A 20,186-nucleotide genomic window follows, 5' to 3' on the forward strand; every position below is an offset into this window, starting at 1 on the left:
GTATTCTTAGTAAATGAGCGCTGCGATGTGGGTTGTAGGAGCTGTCGCTGGTGCTTGAACATTCTAAATAAAGTTACACAGGCTTGTGTTGTGCGCAGTGAAGTAGTTGTACATTTACACTGTCTTGCAGACTCGTATCCCAAGCAGGTGGTTCACAATGCTCAGTGTGGTTACTTGACAACAGTTGCGGTAAAGTCAAAGACAATTGCAAAAGTGCAAAGAAAAACTGTGATATAACTCTAAACTGCTGACCATTAACTGTTAGAAATACCTGTATTCAACTGAACAGACAGGCCGGTTGTCATCGATACAGTCCAGCTTTCTGCATCAAGATTACACCAATATTAGTTTCAAATACTGCATCAGTGCAGAAATACTAAACATGATTAAAGTTTAATTTTAAAAGCAACCCTTTATTCCAACATCACAGAGTAAAACTTACCAACAGTATTAAAGGTCCTGGACTCGTGTTATTGTAATGTACTGTTATTTTAATCTGATCATCTCCCGCACTGCTGTGATTACTCATTAAATATTCATATTCTTGCAGATAATTAATGGTGACATTTAAATTGAATATGTTTACCAAACTTGTTGATCATCCACCAAAAAGACGGAAGATATTTATTTTCTACTATAGCAGGCATAAAGAAGAATATTGGTAGAAATAAATAACTTGTTCCCTCTGTGTTACTGACTAAAGCTGTCTGGAGTACTTAGACTGTGGTGCAGGATCGCGAAGCAGTGCAAGGTTCTGACAAAAGAGCAAATGATCTAAAAAAAGCAACAAGCAAAACAGTTTAATATATTTATAACCTATAGCTCTCTGCACAAAAGGAAATTCAAACCTCATACTCATACTGATAAGGCTCGCGGGGTCTCACTAAAAGTGTCATCATCCCTGGGTTCATCTTCTCGTACACGCCTAAGCTTGTGAATGGGATAACTTGAGAAGGAGGCCACGTAGGAGCCTTAAATTGATACCATAGACATATCTACTAAAAAACATTTGGACGAGTTCGACTCTCACTGACCTTAACCTTGAGGTCAGAGGTCAAATTTTCTGAAATTTTGTGAGTGCGATAACTCGAGAACAAGGTGACGTAGGATTTTGAAACTGATGCCATAGGTGTGTCTGAGGAGTCTGAGCGATACCATTGGCAGCTGCCACAATTTCTTTTATTTTTTCTTTACTCGGGCCATTCAATAAGGTGTTGCTTTGGCATGCTTTGCATTAATCACTACAAAGTTACAGAGGGTGTCACCTGCATCGAGTTTTGAAAAGCCACACCTGAGACTGCATTACCCTGTGTGTTTGCTGCTCTTCAACAAACTGCAGGAGTGATGTCACATGGTCTCGCTTTTTTCTCTAACCCAGATGTGCCCTGGTACTGTAGAGTTTTACAGTGTAGAGTTTATTTGTAAGCCAGCAGACCTGATGTATGAAACTCGAGGAGCATCGCCGGATTGGATGAGCTGAATTTCTAGGAAAATGTAAAAGCAAATGTTCTTTACTAAAATCAACATTCGTTGGACACCATCAAACTGTTTCTAGGAGGGTTGCATATTCTGGACATCTAGAGTTTGGAAGTCAGAGCGTAAACTCACATTTACATTTAGACAGGTAGGTGTGTGTGTGTGTGTGTGTGTGTGTGTGTGTGTGTGTGTGTGTGTGTGTGTGTGTGTGTGTGTGTGTGTGTTCTTGACTGACAGAAAAATAAATGGTTTTTCCAGAGTTAAAGTAAAGAATAATGGCGATTATAGCTCCATAAACAGCGATGGATAATTTGTCTTCTGACCATATTCAGATTGAACAGATGTATAAAAAATGAAGTTAAACTAAACTTTCTATAACACTGTTTTCTGAGGCTTGTGTATTATAGTTAAAAAGTACAGCAGTAGAATAGCATCTGTCTGCCTTAGAGTCAACTATTAATGAAGAAGGAAGAAGATCAAACAGCTACTGTAGACTTGGCCTTTTAGGAGCAGCTGTGGCTGCTGTTGGCTTACACACAGTCCTACAAAAAGACAACCTTCTATTTTAATTTTCTCTTAATTCCAGGTGCCACTTCAACCAGGCCTCATGCTAAGATGCGCTGTTGTTTAGTTAAAGGCCAATTGTTGCTACATTTTGCCCTCTTACTCTTTTCTATCTTTGTAAATCGATCCAGGGAAGAGATAAGGGGAGGGATTTCATCCACAGGTAATGGATGATTTGTCAGTGAGGCACAGAGGCTGCTGTATGCTGAGAGTCAGACAAAAGCCGAGCTCTGACTGATAGATTGCAGTAAAGCCAAGGCTCCTCAATCAAATACGGGACCCTTCACTGCACAGGACCTTAGGAAAGAGGAGATGTGTATTCATCTCACACACACTTCATTTTTTCCAGGGAATCGCTTCTTTACCGAAAGCGTTTTTTATGGGGAGCATCACTGCTGCAAAGATCTAAACAACCTTTAGATCACACAATAATGGAAGCAAAAGGATAAATATACAACTACATGTTCCAAAAATGAGATTGCCTTCCACCTCTTGGGGCTATGGGGCTCCTCCTGAACTATTAAATGCAACAAAGCCTATCTATATATCAGCTCTGCAGTTGCAATTCACAAAGGTTCACAGACAACCTAAAGGCTTTCTATAAATGCCGCCCCTGATAAATTTCTCTCATCCTGTAGATGACTTTTTTTCTTTTGGTGAACCAATACAACCCAAAGGCAGATGAACAAAGCATAATGATGACACCAAAATCACCCAGATGTCTTGCCGTTTCTCTCTGAAATCATTATTACTGTAGAAAAGTCAACTTCTTTTCTTAAAGCAACTCTTGAGTTATAGTTTTTGGACTAGCAGCATTTATCTTTCCTTTGTTTGTTTGTTTCAGGAGACTCCAAGATCTGGAAGCGGCCGCTACAAGAGGTGAGGCTCATATTTTCTAACCCCGACTGAGAGTGGAGTTTATCTGCCATAACATCACTAGTAATATGTCAAGGGAAGCACCAAAGGCCAGGATGAGAAAGAGCAGTTTGAGTAATTAATTACGAGAGCAGATTTCCTCCGAAATACTCCGAGGGCCTTTTTCCTCATGTGTCACTGTTTTTGTTGTTTGTTTGTTTTTTCACTCTTCAGTGCTGCTACTGTCTTGCTATTATGGTTCAAGAAAGATGATGCGTTTGAACTCTGGTTGACAGGACACCATCTGGACCCTGGACACTTTGTCCGGGCCATCACTTCCCTGCTGTGGCTGGCAGGGAGTGCTCAGAGTAAATGATTTGCTTTGAAAGGTTTTGGTTCTAAAATGAGAGGTGCTGTTTGGTCAAGTTTGCTTTGGCATTTGATAAATGGCTTTCAACCTTTCCTTCTCAAACAGCCTAAAAAAACTCTTTCAGTTTCAGTTTGGACTGAAACCTCCTGGGAATAGCTCTACTTTGAGTTTTCATTTACTGGTTTTTGCTGTTCTTTCTAAACAGGTCATGAAAATTAGTATTCTTTTAAGGGAGGGGCTCTTGAAACGATGCATTTTCCCTTCATTTTCCATGATAATGAAGTACATCACAGAAAATTGTTTGTATCATTTAGAGTTGACGTCCCTCAGCGTGAGTCCGCCGTGCATTTATTTTGCATTATTTGCAACTAAAGTGAGCGGTTGTGGCCAACCCTGACAGTCAGGTTCACCAGCTGACATTCAATCTGGCCGTGTAATTATGGCTGCTGCTCTCATCAGCTGGGTTAGCCTCACTTGGACACTCTGCTGTTCCGCTACGGATAACCCACCAGGTGGGCTGGGCAACACAAGATGGCTGAATGAACAATTTAAAAACACATGTGGCGCTCTGATTTACTTCCCTTTCAGACCATTTGGTTTTTCCTTTTTAAAAACTCATAGTAACATGACACTAAATTCAAATCTGATTTGCAATCCAATCAGCTGCATCTCATTTATCATATTAATTTGCCTACTAAGAAAAACAATATAACAAAAATTGCACGTCAGAGCATTCTAACCTACTATGCATCTACATTTTAAATGTAATGATTTTACTGATTTTACTGTCTAAAATCCAAAAACCAGCATTATCTTTCCTCGTCAGTGTTTTTGGAGCTTCCAGATGCTTCTTCCAAATTTGAATCGGAGCCCTTTTGCAGCTGACACACATCTATGAAAATAATGTGAGAAACAGCCACCAGGTCAAGGCTGTGTTTGCTAAAATTAACTTGTGCAGTGACACAAATGCCTCCCTCTGGTATGCACCCACCTGCTGAGAAGTCAGAGAGAAACACAGAGCAGTCTGAATGCACCAGGGGTTTTATTTTATTTGGGTGCGACTAAAAGAAAAATGGAAATGTGTTTACATTTAAGCATAAAAGAGAAAAACTAAGTAACTTTTTTTGAGTTGCAAAACTAAAAACACTATCAGTCACTAAGAGTTTTCAGTGGAAAAATCTCCACAGAAGACGATGATTCAGGTCAGTTGGGACCATGCTTTTGACTTGCGTTTCATAAACTGACAAACATCCTGTCTAGCAGGGCAGGTCTGCTCCAGGTGCTGTGTGTTATGAATGAGGGGCAGTACTCTGGTGGTGACAAATTTTCACTGTCTAAAGTGCCGTCTTTCCAAAGGGGGGAAAAGAATGAAACTACATAAGCAGGGGACCTGAAAGATTGAAGATTTCGAAACCAAAGCACAACCAAGCTGCCTCTGCCTGCCTGTAATCCCAGCAGCCACTGAGATGACTGAGGAGTGACTGCGTCTGTAAACTAGCAGCTCAAAGCAGCTCTGCATGGAAGCTAGCTTTATACTGTCTTGCTTTAAAGTAATGAGAGCATTAAACAGACGACTGAATCCAGTGTGCTGTTGCCTCCAGTGAAGTTTTAACTCATTCCACACATTGACACTTTTGTTTGTGCGGAGATGTTATTATACCTGTGACTGTTGCTGTTATTGGTGCTCTTGTCTGTGCTTTCTCCTTCCCACCTGCTGAGGCTCACAAGAATGTGCGATTGGCTTAGCCTCTCTCTCTAACTCCCCCAGACCTCAGCCTGTGGGGTGCTAAAGTGCCATGGTGTGATATTTAGTGACGGGGCTTTGGATGTTTAGGCTTGGATTCAACACCCACTGTGCATCTTGGGGAGTCCGTGTATTTGCGATGTTTGTGTGTGACTCTCGTGGATCTTTTTTTCGGGACATCATAGCAAAGGCACGAATTGCACAATATACGCGCCTGTGTGCTTGTGTGCACTCACGCTGATAAAGTTGCCTTGAAGAGCCACAATGAGAGAGACAAATGAAGTCACCTTTATCTTGCAGACGAGCGTCAACAAGAGCATTTCAAGGACTCCTCTTGATCAAAAGCGCTGGCCGCGGCAATGTTGGCTCTGGGAGAATGAAGGAAAATAAGATGCTTGTTCTGTAAATGTCAAGGTACACAAAAATACTGCCTGTGCGTGTGTATGAGAAATGGCACTGCCGCTTCAATAGAGGAAAGAAGAATTTATATGTATGAGCAGGATTTTAAGCCATTTATGTCATGAGACCTGTTTTTGTTGTACCTTTATTCAGTTCCAGTTCATGCCAAAATAATCTTTGATCTATCTAGAGGAAGTAAAACCCTCAAGGACTTCTTGGTGAACTGGGAGAGGATTATGTAGGGTAGACTTTGGTTTATTTGGTCCATATCTCTTTTGCTTACACCGTGGCTATTGTGGAGATCTCCTGAGGAAATCAGTTCAACTGCTCCCTGGACATCACTTCACGCCAGTCTGCAAAATGCAGCCTGGTAGCAATGGAGGCAGGTCAGCAGTTGCCCTTGCAAGAAAGGCTTTGCAGTCAGAAACATCTGCTACCCTTGTAGCAGATGTTGTGTCACCCTCTTTTTATTTTTTTCATTTAGATGGAACTATATCAACTGCCGGCCTCAGCACAAGAACTATTTAAAGAAAATGCTAAAAAGCCTCATATCCTGAGAAATAAATCTCCCAATATCATCCAGCAATATCATGTTGCTGGATGCACTGGTACCTATGAAACAATTGGACCAAACATAGTGGAATTATTCTGATATTAGATTAGATGAAACTTTATTAATCCCTCGGGTGGGTTCCTCCGGGAAATTCAGTTTCCAGTAGCAAAGCACCGAAAGAAGTTGCATGTTACAGATACATTAAGGGGAATGAGAGTAAGGATATAAGCATAAATACACCATATATACACATATACACATATATAGATACAGAATATACAATATGGATAAATAGGATTGCTCATTTGAGTGAGTATATTGCACAGTGGTTATTGCACAGTCAAATATAAGAAAAAAGACAAAACAAAAAAACAAATATTGCAAATATTGCACAGTGTAGAAAAGCACCTACAGCTCAGTTGTTCCCGCCCTCCCTTGTCCCCCTGTTTCTCCTCCCTCTCCCCTCCAGTGAGGAGTTAAACAGTCTGATGGCGTGTGGGACAAAGGAGTTTTTAAGTCTGTTGGTTTTTGACTTGGGGAGAAGCAACCTGTCGCTGAATAGGCTCCTCTGATTGTTTACGACCGTGTGCAGAGGATGCCCGGCATTGTTCATAATGTCCATCAGTTTCTTTAAGGTCCTCTTCTCTGCCACTGTCACCAGAGTGTCCAGCTTCATGCCGACCACAGAGCCAGCCTTCCTGATTAGTTTCTCCAGTCTGGATGAGTCCCTCTTTGCTGTGCTTTGATATGATATGTTTGATATGTTTTGATATGTTTAGACTCAAAAACAAGAACATTGTAGGAAAAGTTGGGAGGACATCCTTATACAGAAAACTCAACACTGCTGTTTTTAGACCCGCCAGCCAGTCAGCACTGAGACTACAGCCTTATTACTTTCAGATATGTACTAAACATGCCAAAAGGAAAAACAAAAACAAGAAAGCCAATCTTGTCTGGTTACTATTATTTTTTTTAAATATTGGCATTCCATGAAACTGAGCACTGGAGAAAAATAAACAAATTTGAGAGAGTTTCCACTGCTGCTTCTACGATTTCAGAGTTAAAAGTACTTGTTAAAGTTGTCTAATCATGTGGACTTCATATCTGGCAGGTCTTAAAGAGTACAGATGGTACAAAGGAGGTATTTGTCCTGTGTCCTGCCAGCAGCTTTCCTGTCTGTTTCAGCTGTAGAAATCTGCCAACCAGCCCCTTCAGACAACACACTGAATCCTACAATCTAAGTAATTTTATTTCCAGGGAGATTATATAAACCTGTCATAGTCTCTTGCTACTGGGGAGTGGGAGTAGTTGTAGTTATGAGGTATAGAGCCAGCATTTCATTCCCAGTTTCCACATCAATAATTATTGGATTAAGGTCAGTAAGGAAATTGACTGCACATGAATATTCTATTCCCAGCCGCCCCAGACTCTGTCTCTAAGCACTGAAAAAAATGAAAACTAGATAAGTTTAATGTTCTGTTTGAGCTGCATACAAAACTTCAACACCCCCCCCCCCCACCACCACCACCACCAGCTTAACAGCAGGGACGCACAAGTTGCCACTGCCATTCCTGGGCCTATTTGAAGTTGTAATATGTAAATTGTTTCTTAATCAGAATCCTTTTTATACCAAAGGGGCTTTAATAATGCATGCCTAATTGAAAGAGCAAACACGCAGAAGATATTCCCCACCTGCTCTTTTGATGATGGCTGTGTCATCCCTATTGAAGTTTTACAATGTGGGTATGATTCATACCTTCAAACGGCCTCAGTGTGAATACACTACTGGACACTTTGAAAAGTAGAAATCAAGCTCAAATGGTACTCTTTTTCTAACTTTCCTTTTCTTTTGAAGTGTGGCCGTGTATAATGTGAAGTATAAAATATTTCGATGCATTCAACTTACAGGCTCAGCAATATTGTGTTTGTTACTAACAGCTTTCCACAAATGGGGTTGGAGGAGGACACAGGCGGGAACAGCCGACAGCGACACAACCGCCACGGCCGAGATGGAGGAGCTTCAGCACCTGGAAGTCTGGAGAAAAGGATAGAAGACCTGGAGAGGGTAAATAGACTGACCTTATATCAAGTCATATTACTAGCCGAACCTCGTCCACATAAACATAACCCAAATAATATTATCATTTAATTAAAATTATTGGAGTTGACTTTGGAAAAAAAAAAAAAGTTAACATTTGCCTTAAAGCTTAGATGTTTTTATTTCTTAAAGACACAAAGGTGAGTAAATGTAAGCGTCTGCTCTGATTCAGATGAGTCAGAATACATGTGTTGGCAGATTTTACCCATATGGAAAAGAAATAGTAAAAACTTATATGTGATTACTCATGAAAGTAGCCACTTTCATGAGTAAATCATATAAGGCTTACATGATTTACTCATGAAAGTGGCCACTTTCTCATTACTTTCATATATTGTTTTAGTAAGTATCCAAAACATACAAGTTTCATTATATAATTTTTCAAGGGATCTTATATCTGTTTTCACTCTTATATGCTTTTCATACAAGTTTCACACAAGACAGATACAATATATCTTTTATATATATATATATATCTTTTCCATATGGGTATAGCTTCCCTGCAGTGATAAGGTCAACACCTGTTGTTCTTGGCAGTCCTTACCTATCAAATGAGCTTAATATTTACTGACAATCTGCTGATTTTTTTTGCTGTGGATTACTAGAGTTGATCTAATTCTTGAGTATTTAAAAAAACTTTTTTTTAAAATTAGTTTTAGTTAGTTTTTTCAGTCCTTCATTTTATTTCTTCTTATTGTAGATTTAATTCCTGTCTCCATATTATAGAACATATAGAAGTCAATATCATCTCCTCAGAGATTTGTAGATTTAATTTTAATGAAGTTTAACTGTCAGATATGCGAGCAGAGGAGGGTGGTGAGTGGAGATTGGGTTAGCATTGGCAAGTTGCCATCCTCAGATATCCCAGGATATTGTTGACTATCTGATCTCATAGTTCAAATTCACTTTTCCCAACCTTTGGGGGGGGGGGGAAGTAAACTTGCTTGTGGTCATGGTTGGTTGCCAGGTGGTTATTGACCAATCTTTAGGCTTACATGGCTAGGGCTTTACCAGATGGTTGCCAAGTAGTTTCAAAGCCTGAAGATGGCCAGGAAGCCTAAGTGTGATGTCCAAATTATATTTGGAAATGCAGCTGTTTAAAGCTGGATTGGTCTAACACAAAAGTTGATGCACAGGTTAGATGTATTACAACAGGACTTGTAATTGTTTGTTTAAAAAAAAAAAAAAAAAAAAAAGATCAAAGATCGGCGATTGAGAGTAAAGCTGAGCTTCTAGACTTTTCTGGGTGTTACTAAAACTACGTTCATCCCCACAGAACACCATGGAGATCTAAAATTGCTGAGGTAACATCAGTTATTGACATCTATCAAAATTCTATAGCGTCTCAGTGAACCGTGAGTCAAGGCTGTATCTTTTGGCCAACTTGAAAGCCTCTATCAGTAGCACTTTGTTAAGATGAAATTCCACTTTGAGTCCTTTGTGCAGCTGCCCAGGTTCTACATTTTCTGGCTGGAAACTGTGGCTCTGCACTTACAGAAATTCTCCTCAGTGTTGTTGAATAGATGACCTTTCTCAGTACAGATATGTCTTTTCTTCCTGCACAGCTCCTATCAGCCACTCAGCCTCTCTCTGCTCCCACTGTAGAAACTCAACTTGGAATCAAATGTCACTTGGGTGGCCTTATGAAAAGTCATACCTTCTGTGACTTCAGCATGAAGCGGTTTTGTCAAATGTCCAGAAATCATATTTCACACATATTTTTGTCATTGTTGTTTATTTCACTTTTCATTCCAGATGCAGGTCTGCTTATATAAGACAGCTGCACCTAAATCTCAGACTTCACTGAGACTTCAAGCTCTCAGTGGGTAGCTGCGGGTGAACTGTGGGGCTGTGTGGGCAGGGCACGCAGACACTTACCCCACAAAGGGCCTACAGCTGTTTTGCCCTTTAGGGCCCAAAATGAGTATTCAATGAACCATTCCACAGTGGGTTTACTCACAGAAATCCCATGCGGGCACTATTTAGGCTTGTTATTGTGGAGCCCATAGCAATTTTGCCTTTTTGGCTCCCAAGAGGGAATTCAGTGTGGGTAACCCACTGTAGGTAGCCCACTGATAACCCATGTGGGGCCCATTTGGGGTCACCATAAAAATTTTCTTTGGGCAACTAGTGTATGTACCTGCTGTGGTAGCTTTTTGGTCTAAGTGGCTCTTTTTTGTTTTGTTTTTGTTGATTTTTGAAGAACATTCTGGTCAACGCTTCCTACCAGTTGGTGGCAGTAATGTACCATGGGGCACATGTGGGCCCTGGATGGGGCACCACTAGGGCAGCCAAAGCCTAGAGTGTTGATATACAGTGGGCCTAAAGTAGGTGCCTCCTTTTAGGGCCCCTCTCTGCTTAGTCTGGACAGCCCACAGTCAGCTCATACTATGGACTGCCCCACAGTCCGGGGCCCAGATGTGCCACATTTTACTCTGGTGCAAGGCCTACTGTAGGCCATGTGGGTCTGCCCACAGTGGCTGCAAACAGGCCCTAAAGGGGTTGGTCATTAGATCGCAGGTCCTTGCTTAAAAATAAGAGATGTTTGTTAAAGACTGTATATATCTTTCACAGAAAAAGCTGAAAGTATGTACATGTCTCCTTTAAAAACAATGAAAAGGTATTGAATGCTAAGTCATGGGAGTCATTCCAGATTTTGGAAGTCCTTTTTCCCATCATTCTACTCACAACCCGAGCTGACGAAGATGATTGTATTAATCAGCTGCAGTCTAAGATGCTTAGGGTTCGGGTTAGAACTTTGATGATTAAGGACAACCACTCTCATTTTAGGATTATTTATATATGCTGCCCTAGAAAATAGAAAAAACATTATTGTCCACTTTAAATAATTCACTGAATGATTCTTACATAAAAATGAGCAACTTAGAAAGCAGAACCAACATCATCCTTTTTGGTCCCCATAATGCTTTGAGCAGATGTAATATTAGCAAGCAAGAAACATCCTGGGGAAGTGAAAATACAATGAAAATTCCATATTCAACCCATATTTACAGATTTGTTGATACCCATACTTTACAATGTTCTGGGGCACAGTGTATTTTGTGCAGTATGTTTTTTAATGTTTGCACAATGGACAGTATTCCCAAACGCTGTTATTGTCAGATGACAGACATTCAGAATAAAAGAAAAGGAATTTCAGCTGGTATTGTTGTATTTTATGAAAGAGATAAGACAAATGTTTGTTCAGGTGTCTTTGAGAGGAGATACAATGCTGCACTTATCTATGGTAGCTTTAAAAGTCATATTATGCCAGCTTTGACTATTGCCATCTACTGTAGCTGCATAATACTTTTTTTTTTATTTAAGCAATTTCATGATTATCTGGAAGAGCCAGAAAGTGAAACTACAAAGTCCTGGTTTAATCTTCATTTCCATGATAAAATAGCAGCAGTTTGAAAATGTGTGCACATTAACTTTCGGTTTATGATGTGCATACAATCGTTGTCTCTCTCAGGAAGGCACAAAATCCATTATTTCACTGTGGCTGTTAGAGGAGGCGGACAAGAACACACTGGCTTTTAAGTACAATTTGAAAATAACACAAAAGTACTATATAAAAGAAACTATTAATGCATTGTTCACTGACAGTCTGCGTGGATTTATTATTGTGGGTTTTTGAAGAGTCTGTGGAAGTGGGAAATAGAAAATTACATACATTATTGGAAAAATGTCATCTTACAAAAAGTCAATGCAGTTGACTGTTCTTGACGCCTTTTTAATACCAAGTGTTTCTGCTAGTAAAAATATGGTTTCAATAAAGTAATCTCTTTCAGTAGACCAGTGCAGAGGCTTGTTTCGTTTCCGTTTTTTATAACTGGTAAATGTAGCTGCTTCACTTTTACTTTTACTCTACACTTTTGCCTTTGTAAGATCCAAATAAAAAGCAGTCGCATGTTTTTCAGAAACTGATTTTAAAAATAGAAAAAAAAGCTGAGAGCTGTGCAACATCTGGCAACAAATAAAGTTAATTAGTAATGTGATTAGGAGTTTTTCATGAGTGGAAGGAATTCACAGTTTTATGAGTGGCTCTGATGAAATAGTTCAGCAACTTTAAAAAAATCCACCCCTCTGTTTTATTCTTTGCCCGTGCAGTTCAGGATTGCAGGTGTGCTGGAGCCCGATCCAAGCTGTATGACAGGGCAAGAGGCATGGTGCAATCTGGCTGGTAGCCAGAGCTGACAGAGAGACAATCATTCGTACTCTCATTCGCTCCCGACACCCAATTTAGAATCACTAATTAACCTAACAAGTATACCTTTGGAGTGTGAGGGTAAGCTTGAATACCCAGAGAGAACTCACCCAGGTGCAGGGAGAACATGCAAAGGGTGCTAAGAGAGTTTCATAATATCATTAAAGTCTGAGTCTAAGAATCCAGAGTAATCTCTGTATGCATTGGCCATAAACTGTGAGTCCGCAGGTGCTTTAAAAATAGCCATGCAAAATCGCTGCATGGGCTCAGAATCACCTATGAAAACCTATGTTAGTGAACCTAGGTCCCCACTGCACCAAAAGAAAGCAGTTTCATTTTAGCAACCCTTATTTTTCCAGCCTTTTGTTGCCCCTGTCCTAACTTTTTAAGATTTCCATCATCAAAATGATCTAATATATTTCTGGAAACACTAAAATGTCTCGTTTTTAATCACTTGATATGTTTTCTATGTTCTACTGTGAATAAATATGAGTTTAGAGATTTGCATCATTGCAATCTTTCCCAATTTACTGGATTCGGGTTGTATTTATCTTGATTAACTTCATTTTATTTTCCCCTTCAGACAGCAATGCTCCAGGGCAACTGTTTCGATGTATGAAATTCCAAATCTTGTGTAGCTAAACTAATTACAGGGCAGATTTCCTGGTACACCTCAATGCAGATTCCACGCACTGTTTCTTTGTGAAAATATTTGCCTTTCATGTAACTATGTGTGCAATCTGTGTGCATTTTCAGGAGCTGGCCAGAGAGCGTCAGGAGAACGCCAGGTTGCTGAAAGCCTACCAGGACAAAGATGATCTCATTGAGAAGCTGAAGGAGGAAATCGACTTGCTGAACCAAGTGAGCACAGCCTACATAATTTTCTGCTCTGATGTCTGATATTTTGAGTGTTTCTTTGTGTTTGCATGTGTGGGCGTCTTGTGGGGGCTGTAATCATCATCTGGCATTTTACTGGCCTTGTGTGTAATAGCTATGTGTTTTTCTACACTGATTATTCTTGCAGTCTATCAGAAGCTGGACATAAACATACTTTTTTAGTTTTGAATTTATATAACTTGAAACACAATGGGGGAAAACTTACTGTAATTTGCAATTTAAACACTCTGAAACACAAGTAGTTGAAAGTATTAAAATTTGTTGCTCCGTGTGGCAGGTATGTTCATATGTAACTGATTCGTCAATCATGGTGTCACCACTGAGCTGTTTTTTGTCAGCCTAAATTTGAGTCGTCTTGGATGAACAGTGAAGGGTAAACAGTCCTCTTTGGCTTCTTTCATTCGGTTTATGCAAGTAGTTTTTGTTGAATACAGCAAAAAAGAAAGAAATGATGAAGTCCACTGAAAATTACTTTTAACAGCTGTGTTCACGCTTTTTATCTGCATCATGGGGTTTTTGGACCTTTCTGGAGAACGAGTCTGAACTGGGCCTTTACAGTTCAAACCCCTTTGAATTGAAACTTTCAAAGTGAATTTTTGTACTGTGTCATTTAACAGTCAAATCAAAACAGTAAAATGCAGCATGGGCCAAACTAGATGAACAGCAAATTACAACCTAGCCAATTTCAGCCAATCACTGAGGTATTACAATCAGCAACCATTTATTATAAAGTGACTTTCACAGTTGGGCTCCACATTCAAAAATGAAATTGAAGTTCACCTTACACCTCTGGGTTAACTTTGTTGATTACAGATTTATCTTAATTATTGAGTTGCTTTTCATGTTGCTTGATAACCAGTCTACTACATAGACACCACATAGGAATGTATAAGGCTTAATTATGTTTGGATAACAGTCCATTGGTTGATAATATAATTAATATTATGGCATGCTGTTTAGTTGTTTGGTACAATCTTTCCAAATACACTTCTAGTATTTTATTTCACTCTTACTTTGACCTTATTAGTAGATGTATTGCATCTAGGCAGTTTACAAAGGTAGCTTGCTAACTAAGCTCACTAACTTTAGTAACCTTAGGCAATCCACAGCTTCTCATCTCATTAAGGTAACATCTGGCTCTAAAAAATAAACAGCATAGCAGTGACTGTCTATTAACTTTGAGAGTTCATAAGAATAAGATCCAGCGGGTGATCTTACTATATCCGATGTACACTCTATGGAATCACTCTTCTTTAGCTGCAACACTGTGTGACGAGCAAAGCAGAAGAAATAATAATGACTACTACTTTCACTCCCAACTTTTCAGATTTGGAAGCTTGGTCTTCCTTCATGGAGCATTTTGATGTCACATGTTAACAAACTCGGAAATGGTCTTATGTTTTGTCAGAATATTTGCTTACGGAGACTAATATTGCTGTAGCGTACATGTGTGTGTCATGGTGTCATTGCCAAGATGCATTATGGTTACATCAGAAATCCCAGTAGCATTGACAAAGTGGTAGTATTTGAATGACTATGAATGAGAGTTATTTAGTTAAAAGAATTTCATTGTAACTTCATAAACTAAGGCCTATTTCGAAATAACAATGAAGAGATGCATGCTGTTTTTGGTAAAATCTTCATGGCAAAAATAATCAAAGTCAATAAAATATGAACTCTTATATAGGCTGAGCGGTTATTAAGAGGAGATTCAAATCGGGTTAAAACACATTTGTAGATGAGGTGATAATATTGAGTGTTTACAAAGACAAAAAAAAACACCCATTTCTCACTGAAAAAAGGAACTAAACAGTTCTCCCTCAGGAAGATCAGTTAAGACATGAGAATGGCAAGACGAGCGATAATAAGTGCTGCTGCTGCAATTATCGTGAGAAGAGCTTTTGACAGATCTCGTAACTATCACAGTCTGATCATTTCACACTAAAGTGAACCCAATAGCAGGGGTCAGGTGTGCTTTCACATTTGGCTTGATGGGTTGGAGTGTGTTTTTTGTTTTTTTCTCTCCCCCTTCGTTCACCTCACGCTGCACGCAGGGTGAGAAACATGTTGGCTGATGGCTTTATATCCGTAGTGAAACCTCTCCAAACCTTCTGTACTTGCAGCTTTTTACTGTGTTTTCTGGATCACGAGTCTGGTGGGTGGAAAATGGTGTACATTTTTCTTGCTTGCTTATTATCTAAATGCTTTTGTCATTATCAAACACACTGCAAAACTCACTGCAAACCCCAAAAAGAGCACAATATACAGGAAGCATCATACTGATGGCATCACATATAGGAGAGGTTGGCCATAAGAGAAGTGATTTATCCAAGGATGGTTAATGCAGGGAGCGAGCCATCAGAAACGTCCCTGAGAGAGGCTCCTGCAGGGCCTGATGTTATAGCAGGAGATAAGAGTTGATCCAGTCGGCGTCTCTGCAGAGTAAAATTGAACCCTCAGTCACTGTAGAAGTTTATTTGGGAGAGAAAGAAAAGATAAAGCTCAACTGCTGGACGTCTTTCTTCCCACTGATATGCTTTGAAATGAGAGTCTTGCAGAGTGTTCAGTGAAAGCTTACACAGTAAATACTGATGGGCTCATCTAATGAGAAAGAAAAAGAGCTTTTATATTTCCTAAAGGTTAAATCTGCAATAATTGTCCTTTTTTTCTTTTTCTAAGTTGATATAATATTCTTAGCAAACAGCTTTTTACTTGCTTATCACTATTACTCAGTATAGAGTAGAGTTACTTAATGCAACACTAGATTCTTTAGGTCAGCGGTTCCCAACCCCCGGGCCTCGGACCGGTACCGGTCCGTGAGTCGTTTGGTACCGGGCCGCGAGAGTTGAGGCTCAGGTGTGAAATGTATGGTTTTCAGGGTTTTTAGCGGTTTTCAGCGTTATTTTGTTATCGTTTTTTATCGTTAACTCGGTTTTCCTGGGTCTTTTCACGTGTGTTATGAATAAATCTTCTTTTTTTCGGTACCGGTACTAGTTTTATTTTGTTGTATTTATCCGCGACACCTTAAAGGCCGGTCTGTGAAAATATTGTCGGGCATAAACCGGTCCGTGGCGCAAAAAAGGTTGGGGACCGCTGCTTTAGGTGATTGTAGTGTCTACATTAAACTTTTGAAGATTTTTCTCTGGAAGCAGCTACGTGTTACAGGCATCTGTCAGACAGGTGACAGCTATCATGTTTTTGAGTCTTTAAAGTCTTCAAATGTCTTAAATTTGCTAATAAAATTTAAATCAACTGTATCTATGTGGCGCCAATTCACAGCAACAGTCACCCCTCCCACCCCGTTTGTGAGCGGCAGATCAAGTTATCTGCATCTTGGTGCAAAAGAAGGGAACCAAACCCCACCTCTCTCTTGTTAGTGTCTCACCTTACGTTAGTCTTTATGTCCCTTTTTTGCCGCAGAGACAGCAAGCTGTGTTGTAAACCTGTGACCTGCTTAATTTGACTTTTTAAGTCCCTCCAAGTGTTGTTCAGCTCATTCCCAACAGTCATGCAATCATGGCCGGTGATGGAAGAAACCGAAAATGAGGAGTGTCACTTTGATGAGACAGCGCTGTGGCAACTTAGAGCTTCTCTCATTTGCAACTAATTGAAGCTGTTAATGTCTAATTTGTTGCTATCAAGGCAGCCCAAATGGAAGGGGAGGGGAGGGGAGGGGGGGGGGGAACCTGGCAGCAAGCAATGCTCATTTTAACTCTCAGACGAACACTCCACAACCTGATCAGGCCTCTCAGCGGTATAGAGGCAGGGTCTTGAATATTTATGTGGTTAAATGAGTCCTGATGGAACTAAACAGAGAGATATGTGTGTGTTGTGCCCTTTTCACAGGACCTGGATGACATCGAAGATGAGAACGAGCAACTCAAACAAGAGAACAAGACTCTGCTGAAAGTGGTAGGCCAGCTGACGAGGTAGAACCAGATCCGGCACGACAACCCAGCAACTCTGTCGTCTCCCTTCTCCAAACCAGCCTCCTGCTCTGGGTCAAGTCCAGCAGGGTCACCTTTTATGTGTTTGAATCTGTGTTTTTTGTCTGTTAGAGTGAGACTGTAAATCAGCTGTCATCTGAGGCGCACAGCCTTAAAATGCATCCCTCCTATCTGAGGAGGATTATTCCAATTGTTGTGAAAGCTGAACTGAGTGGTGGGGATTTTCGGTTATCCTATACATATTATATGTAAATGTATTGTATATAGGCCATTTAGATTGTTAATTTTTTTTTTGATTTCTGATAAGGTCTTTAAAAAAAAAAGGATGCTAAAATACATTGAATGTATGTGCTACAAAAACAAGCGCACACAAAGTCTTTTCAAACATCTCCACAAACTACACCCAACACTCACACAGGTAAACTGAAAACGATTTCCATTGTTGCAATGTTTGAATTGTGTCTGAAGCCACTGCAGTGCTGCTGTTTAGGACCAAATCCAGTATAATTATTGCTACAGTATCAGCAGCCAAAGTGGGCATAGTGCCTTGCAATGCATGTGAGATTTTTTTTTTTTTTTTTTTTTTTTAAATGGTTAAAGCCTGGTGCTTTATTAATGGACACTGGTGCCAGATTTACTTTCTTCCAATAACTTTTTGGTACATCTTAATCCCACAAGGGCTAATCTGAAAAAAATTTGCATTTTGAATATATCCCATTTAAACAATCAGTTTAAAAATAATATCAATAAAATGCTTTACTCATTTCAATGTCAACATCTTGAGTATTATAGCTGACACTTATGAAACATCTTTGGGTAAAATCCTTGTCTATCATATATGTGGATTCATTTTCTTAAAAGATATTTTGCTCTTGTTTACAAGTTCAGCCTTTGATATTTAATAGATGTTTAGTACGGAGTGTTCTAGACCTTTAATATGCGGTTTAAACAGAAATAATTGGCAGTTTGAAAATTGTGAGAGCAAAACTGAAGACACTGTGCTTAAAATGTTTTCTTGCAAGAAAAACATCTTTGTAAATCCAACGTTTTTGGAAATCTAAAAGTTGTTTATGAATTCAAAAGTTTTGCTTATTCAAAAGTTTCATAGCAAAGATGCTACATCTGACCTGTTCCATGTAGACTGCTGTTTTATGAGCTGTATGAATTGGCAGCAATTGATATTGAATGCTAAGATTGAAGTACTGAAGTTGGGACGATACAAATGTTCACTGATTTTCTATTTTTTGGAAAACAGAGTATCAGTGCTCTTTACCAGGGATTTTCCCGGCATCTAATTTTACTCGTCACTTAAATATGAGGGGGGAAAAATCAGAATAATAAAGTATTTGAAGATGCATTTGAAAATCTTTATATTCTTCAGCAATCTGACTATATTTTAAAAATGTGTTAAATGTAACACTTTTCTGGCTTGACTTCAACATATTAGATCAGTTAGCTGAGTGTGGCTAAAGCTAGCACCAGCAATCGTTTCTCCTTTAAAGTCCACAAACCTGTCTAAATGAATATAGCCAAGTAATGTTCTGGCTATGTGTCACTTTCATCTGATAGAGTGGATGTAAAACCATTAATTTTCTAGGTCCAAGTACTGCGTGATTAATGCAGTGAGATCGAGATCTTATTTTCCACCTTACTCTTTACAACTTCCTGTCATAGAGACGAAGAGGGTTGCTGCTATATGTGAATGCTGACCGGGTGTGTAACCTTTTTAGACGCAACGATTGGCTGGCACTGTACATTAATAAAATGTGGGGGAAAAAATAGGCTCTCTCATATATTTTGGTTGCCACTTAGCAGGGCAGCATTATTTAGGCCCCAGTCACAAAGGCCTAGAGACCAGTCGATGAACGGCTAGTAACTAGGGAAAAATTGGTATTTCCTGACTGGTTGGCAAGTGGTTATGGGAGGTTGCCTGTTAGGTCTCTTGGTGAAATTTGTCACAAGGAATTATGTTGCTGCACTAAAAAAAAAAACCTTGCAATTGCTTCAGTCACTAGCAGAATCCTGTAGTTCCCTGTAGTTTGCTTGGAAGAGGAGTTATCTGCAAATATTTGCTAGCTACTTGCAAAGCGGTTGTGAAACAAACCGGAAATGGAGACCATTTGCCTTAAAATAAAAGTTAAGCCTTTTGAAACATGTCGATTTCGGCAATAAGGCACAACTTTCACTTTGAAAGTGTCTTACATACTTCTTTGTAGCTCCGACCCGTGAGATTCAGGTCAACGGTAAGCAAAGCTTCTGCTTTTGTAAACAGCACATTTGGAATAATATTTTAAATGATAAATTTTACTTGCACCTAAACTATTTTTAGGTCTAATATCTACAGTTTCTTTATTGTAAACCTGCTGTTTAATGACACAGAAGTAACTCCATATTTTACTTCTGTTTTTCTGCCTTCTAGAATGCATGGAGTGAGTTATAGTGCATTTTCTTTTTGTATGATAACCAAATGAACTGAAGGAACATACTGTTTGAAATGCATCTCTTTTGTTTACTCAAGGGAACAGGCTTTGATGGTAGCAGAATTTTACTTTCTTATTTTATTTAGCCGCTCCTCTCCCAGCGAGGAGGTGCACGGTGATCTCATGCGCTGTGGCAAATGATCTTTAGGCTCACTGCTTCCACATACATTGACATGTTTTGGGGTAAAGATCATCCCCACGTAGACAGACACCACAGACCCATCTCTCTTTCCACTGCATTATGCATGTACAGAAGATTAAGTCATTTAATAAAAGTTTGATTATCTCTCTCCTCAGTCGACTCGCTTGTGTTCATTAAGACTAATTTGATGTGATGATACCGTGCCACTGAGTCGGTAATGCAATGTGACGGTGGCGGGGAGTTCAGTTCCTCTGCTTAGCTTTTAGCGCACGCGCACACACACACACACACACACGGCTGATGATGATTCAACATGCCAATCATCAACCTGGATGTGGCTGGAACACGAAAACCGCCATCAACCACACACAACTTATACTGTTGAAACGCTGTTACCGTTGAAATTCCCTCACCTACTGACAGTTTAAGAGGGGAAAAAAAAAAATCTATA

General features: G+C 39.6%; 1 protein-coding gene across 2 annotated transcripts in view; it reads left to right on the forward strand.

The window, feature by feature from the left end:
- pawr (PRKC, apoptosis, WT1, regulator) overlaps positions 1-19,889 on the forward strand; it is a 69,028-nt gene extending 49,139 nt beyond the window's left edge. For both annotated transcript variants that reach the window (XM_084909461.1, XM_084909462.1), the window contains exons 4-7: positions 2,885-2,919; positions 7,900-8,026; positions 13,026-13,130; positions 17,013-19,889. In XM_084909461.1, coding sequence (XP_084765587.1) covers positions 2,885-2,919; positions 7,900-8,026; positions 13,026-13,130; positions 17,013-17,099 — 354 coding nt within the window. In that variant the 3' untranslated portion in view covers positions 17,100-19,889. The remainder of the gene's footprint in view (positions 1-2,884; positions 2,920-7,899; positions 8,027-13,025; positions 13,131-17,012) is intronic.
- Positions 19,890-20,186: the final 297 nt, after the last annotated feature.

This window comes from Perissodus microlepis, chromosome 17 (genome assembly GCF_051167445.1).
Source record: "Perissodus microlepis isolate ML-2025 ecotype Zambia chromosome 17, ASM5116744v1, whole genome shotgun sequence".
NCBI classification, from domain to species: domain Eukaryota; kingdom Metazoa; phylum Chordata; class Actinopteri; order Cichliformes; family Cichlidae; genus Perissodus; species Perissodus microlepis.